The sequence below is a fragment of the Nestor notabilis genome, unplaced genomic scaffold, assembly GCF_000696875.1.
Source record: "Nestor notabilis isolate BGI_N333 unplaced genomic scaffold, ASM69687v1 scaffold25087, whole genome shotgun sequence".
In the NCBI taxonomy this organism is placed as follows: Eukaryota; Metazoa; Chordata; class Aves; order Psittaciformes; family Psittacidae; genus Nestor; species Nestor notabilis.
The window spans coordinates 1-495 of NW_009935569.1; the positions used below are offsets into that span (position 1 = coordinate 1).

Here is a 495-nt window from a genome sequence, read left to right on the forward strand (position 1 = left end):
GGCTCTCGGGGCTCAGCAGCTGCTTGGCCAGCACCACCGAGGCCTCCTGGTAACCACCAACCCCGGCCAGGCACAGGCTGAGGGCGGCCAGGCTGACGCTGTAGAGGGTGGTCTTGGGGACACCTTCCACCTCTGCGGAGCAAAGCACGGGGGAGGATGGGAGGTGATGGGGAGGTGATGGGGAGAGGATGAGGAGGTGATGGGGGGACCATGGAAAGATGATGGGGAGGTGATGGACAGACAATGGGAAGGTGATGGGGAGGTGATGGAGGGACAATGGGAAGACGATGGGGAGGTGATGGAGGGACAATGGGAAGGTGATGGGGAGGTGATGGAGGGACCATAGGAAGATAATGGGGAGGTGATGGAGAGACAATGGGAAGATAATGGGGAGGTGATGGAGGGACAATGGGAAGATAATGGGGAGGTGATGGAGGGACAATGGGAAGATAATGGGGAGGTGATGGAGGGACAATGGGAAGATAATGGGGAGGA

At 58.8% G+C, this 495-nt stretch overlaps 1 protein-coding gene across 1 annotated transcript in view; it reads right to left on the reverse strand.

Moving 5' to 3' along the window:
• Positions 1-12: 12 nt before the first annotated feature.
• GIF (gastric intrinsic factor (vitamin B synthesis)) overlaps positions 13-495 on the reverse strand; it is a gene marked incomplete at both ends in the record, with an annotated part of 4823 nt that continues 4340 nt past the window's right edge. Inside the window, one exon of the mRNA XM_010017912.1 lies at positions 13-132. Coding sequence (XP_010016214.1) covers positions 13-132 — 120 coding nt within the window. The remainder of the gene's footprint in view (positions 133-495) is intronic.